This window comes from Chinchilla lanigera, unplaced genomic scaffold (assembly GCF_000276665.1).
Source record: "Chinchilla lanigera isolate Chin_1 unplaced genomic scaffold, ChiLan1.0 scaffold00049, whole genome shotgun sequence".
Taxonomy (NCBI): domain Eukaryota; kingdom Metazoa; phylum Chordata; class Mammalia; order Rodentia; family Chinchillidae; genus Chinchilla; species Chinchilla lanigera.
The window spans coordinates 425078-429058 of record NW_004955450.1 but is presented as its reverse complement, the minus strand read 5'-3'; the positions used below and the strand labels follow the sequence as shown (position 1 = coordinate 429058).

The 3981-nt window shown below is 59.5% G+C and overlaps 1 gene segment (V, D, J or C); it reads right to left on the bottom strand.

Annotated features, from left to right (window-relative positions):
• Nucleotides 1-278: 278 nt before the first annotated feature.
• LOC102005535 lies at nt 279-1662 on the bottom strand (the record flags this gene model as incomplete). The annotated part of the segment is given in 3 exon segments: nt 279-721; nt 852-1190; nt 1372-1662. Coding segments are annotated over 3 exon segments (1025 nt in total), but the record flags the coding sequence as incomplete, so codon positions are not given.
• Nucleotides 1663-3981: the final 2319 nt, after the last annotated feature.

The window sequence follows — 3981 nt, the reverse complement described above, 5'->3', positions numbered from 1 at the left end:
TACATACACACTCTCACAGGTACACACAGGCATGCGTACAGACTTACAGGTGCAGGCACACACAGATGTGCACGGCACAGACACACATGCACACACCCACAGGCATGTGCAAATGGCCATGGCACACACACACTCACCCTCAGGCACACACATTGGCACTCAAGTCCCCAGTGGCTGGGGCGAGGGTCTCTCTTCCCTCCCAGCCTGGCCCCTACCCCTGTGGTGCAGACCCAGAGGATGGATGGACAGGCAGACAGGCGCCAGATGGAAGCGTGGGCTTCTTTGGGCTAGCATGGCATTTATTGAAGGGGCAGGGTCAGCAAGGCTCAGTAGCAAGTGCCGTCTGCCTCCGCCATGATCACAGACACGTTGACATGGGTGGGTTTACCCGACTGGTGATCGATGGTCTTCTGAGTGAAGGACAGGGGCAGAGACTCATGGCCCACAATACAGGAGAAGGAGTCCCCCTGCTTCCAGGCCGCAGCTGTCACGCGCAGCACGCTGGTCACAGCATATGTGGTGGCGCCCTCGTCGGGCTCCTTCAGGGGATCCCACACCAGGTACTTGTCAGAGGTCAGCTCCTCAGTCCCATGAAGCCAGCGCACCAGCACTTCCTTTGGGCTGAAGCCACGCACCAGGCATGTCAGTGACACCAGCTCGTTCAGAGCCAACTCCTCCGACGGCGGCGGTAGCAGATGGACCTGAGGCCGGAAGACGTTCTCTGTGGGGCAGAGAGCTGGGTCAGGGGCTAAGTGGGGAGCAAAGAGTACCCCACTGGGCCCTGACCCTTGAGTTGCCCTCAGTTTCCCTCTGTAAAATGGCGTGGGAGCAGGAGTGGGGGCTGGGTTCACCTGTCTCTTTTTTGGCGGTAGCAGTCTTGGTGCCCTCAAAGTCAGGGTGGGTGACTGTGCAGGTGAAGGTCGTCCCGCTGTTCCAGAGTTCGGCACAGCCAGGCAGCACGCTGGACACGGTGTAGCCGCCGTGGGAGTCAACCTCAACAGGCTTCTGGATGGGTTCCTTCCCGGTTGAGGGCTCCCAGGAGAAGGAGGCTGGCTGGTTGGTCTTCAGGCCGCTCAGTGTGCATGTGAGGCTGGCGTCAGAGCCCAGCAGCAGGTCCTCAAGGGATGGCCGCTGCAGCGATAGGTTGATCTGGGAACAGTCACACGGTGGTGGTTTTGGTGGTCTTGGTCCTAGAGAGAGAGGCCCTGGCAGGTCAGTGCCCACTCCTGCCCCTTTCCAGCCCATCCCTAAGCCCCCCGCTCCACTGTGGCCACTTCTGGGCTGAGCCAGGCAGTCCAGTCTTGTGGCTCCTGGGCCCCCACTGGGGACACAGGTGCAGGAAGGATAGTCCACCCCATCTTGCCCTCTGACCTGGGCAGGGCACTTCCACTGTTTTGATGGCACTTGTGGCGTGCTGCACGGAGCATGTGACATTTGAGCACACTGGGCACTCGGCAGCTGGTAGGCTCAGCTGGCTGCTTGTGGTGAACAGGCCGCTCTCCTTATCCAGGACAGGTAGGAAGGTTGTTTCTTTCCCACTCTTGCCCCAGGTCACAGTCACAGGTGCCGGGGGGAAGAAATCCTTGATCAAGCAGCCGATGATCACTGGGTCTTTGCACATTGGAGAGCTCAGTGGGAATACGCTGGGGGCCTTCGAAGTCACTGGAACATGGGATATATTGTAAGATGGGGCCCTGCTGCCATGCCCCAGGGAAGTCAGAACCATGTTACCACCTCTTATGGTAGAGGAACCTGGCCCGCAGATGACTGGTGGCTGCTCTGGTTGCAAATGACCTGGGTGTGGAGCTGGCCAGCCTGTGCTTGCTACACCGCCTCTGAACACTACCCTTGGGTAGTCTTTGTATGAGACCTAGTCAGATGTCTTGGACACAGTCTTTGCGTGAACGGACAGCCAGACCTAGAGAACTCTGCTAGGCCACTGAGAAGCCTGGTGTCCAGGCAGGAGCTGAGCAGCCTGGGGCAGAAGCTCATTCTGCAGGGGTGGGGTGGGAGGGCTGGCCTGGGCTGAAGATTGCACTATGGAGGCCACTCCATTGGTGCTCCACTTCACACATGCTCTGCAGGGCCCAACCCCGTCACCCACTGCACCATGACTTTTTCACAGATCCCAGGACCAGAGCGCAAGCCCAGGGCAGTGCTCCTGCAGGGATAGAGCTGGCGACTCAGGGTGCACTGCCCACTGGCACTTGGGACAATACAACAGGGCAATGAGGTAAGGGAGGGCAGTGTTGCAGAGGCCTACTGGGCTCCATGGCCATGATGCATCCACAGAGAGACAGCCAGCTGGGCCCAGAGGCTCCCTATCCCCAGCACATAGCTCAGCCCTTTTTTCAACAGCTTGGCTCCACCCAGGCAAGCCTGGACTAGGACAGCTCTCCAGCTTCACTGTGGCCCTCATTGGCCCAACCAACACAGACCAGACCAGGCCAGCCCAGTGCAGCCACAGAGGCTCAGCCAAATTAGTATAGTTGCTCAAAGTGGGCCAGCGAGGTCCCGTTCTGCTCAGACACCTGCACGGCCCAGTTCAGTCTAGCTCAGGTCAACCTCGTTCCGCCAAGACATCCAGTACAGTCCAGTTATCCCAGCCCAGCCCAGCCCAGCTCCATTCTTTACAGCTCAGCTCACCTCTCTCCTAATGTACTAGCAGGGGCCAGCTCAGATTGATTTCCACTATTCCATTAATGTAACTCAATCCAGAACAGCCCAGCCCAGTTCTGACCAGGGCGGCCTAGAACAGATCAGTTCAGTTCAGGCCTGCTTACTCCTGCTCTGGTTGCAAGTGGCCTGAGTGTGGAGCTGGCCAGCCTGTCCTTGCTACCCCACCTCTGAACACTACCCTTGGGTAGTCTTTGTATGAGACCTAGTCAGATGTCTTGGACAGGGCCTTTGCAGGAACGGAAAGCCAGACCTAGAAAACCCTGCTAAGCCACTGAGAAGCCTGGTGTCCAGGAAGCAGCTGAGCATCCTGGGGTAGAAGCTCATTCTGCAGGGGTGGGGTGGGAGTCTAGCTCAGCCCAGCTCAGCTCCTCTCAGCCCGGCTCAGCCCTGTTTGGTCCAATTCAGCCCAGCTCAGCCCTGCTCAGCCTGCTTCAGTCAGATCAGCCCTGCTCAGCTTAGTCCAGCTCAGCTTAACCCTACTGGTCCTGCTTAGCCCAGTCCAGCCCATTTCAGTTCAGCCCTGCTTGGTCCTACTCAGCCCAGGTCAGTTAAGCCCAGCTCAGCACTGCTTGGTCCAGCTCAGCCCAGCTCGGCCCAGCTCAGTCCAGCTCAGCCCAGCTCGGCCCAGCTCATCACAGCTCAGCCCTTCTTGGTCCTGCTCATCCCAGTTAAGCCCAGCTCAGCCTAGCTCAGCCCTGCTTGGTCATGCTCAGCCAAGATCAGCCCAACTTAGCCCAGCTCAGCCCAGAGCAGCCCTGCTTGGTCCTGCTCAGCCCAGCTCAGCCCAGATCAGCACTGCTTGGTCCTGCTCAGCTCAGCCCAGCTCAGCCCTGAGTGGTCCTGCTCATCCCAGCTAAGCCCAGCTCAGCCTAGCTCAGCCCAGCTCAGCCCAGCTCAGCCCAGCTCAGCCCAGCTCAGCCCAGCTCAGCCCTGTGTGGGCATGCTTGGTCATGTTCAGCCCAGCTCAGCCCAACTTAGCCCAGCTCAGCCCAGTGCAGCCCTGCTTGGTCCTGCTTTGCCCAGTTCAGCCCAGCTCAGTCCAGCCCAGCCCAGCTTAGCCCAGCTCAGCCCAGCTCAGCCCAGGTTGGCCCTGTTTGGTCCTGCTCAGCCCAGAACAGCCCTGCTTGGTCCTGCTCAGCTCAGCTCAGCTCAGCTCAGCCCAGCTCAGCCCACCTCAGCCCTGCTTGGTCCTGCTCAGCTCAGCTCAGCTCAGCTCAGCTCAGCTCAGCCCAGCTCAGCCTAGCTCAGTCCTGCTCAGCCCAGCTGAGCCCAGCTGAGCCCTGCTTGGTCCTGCTCAGCCCA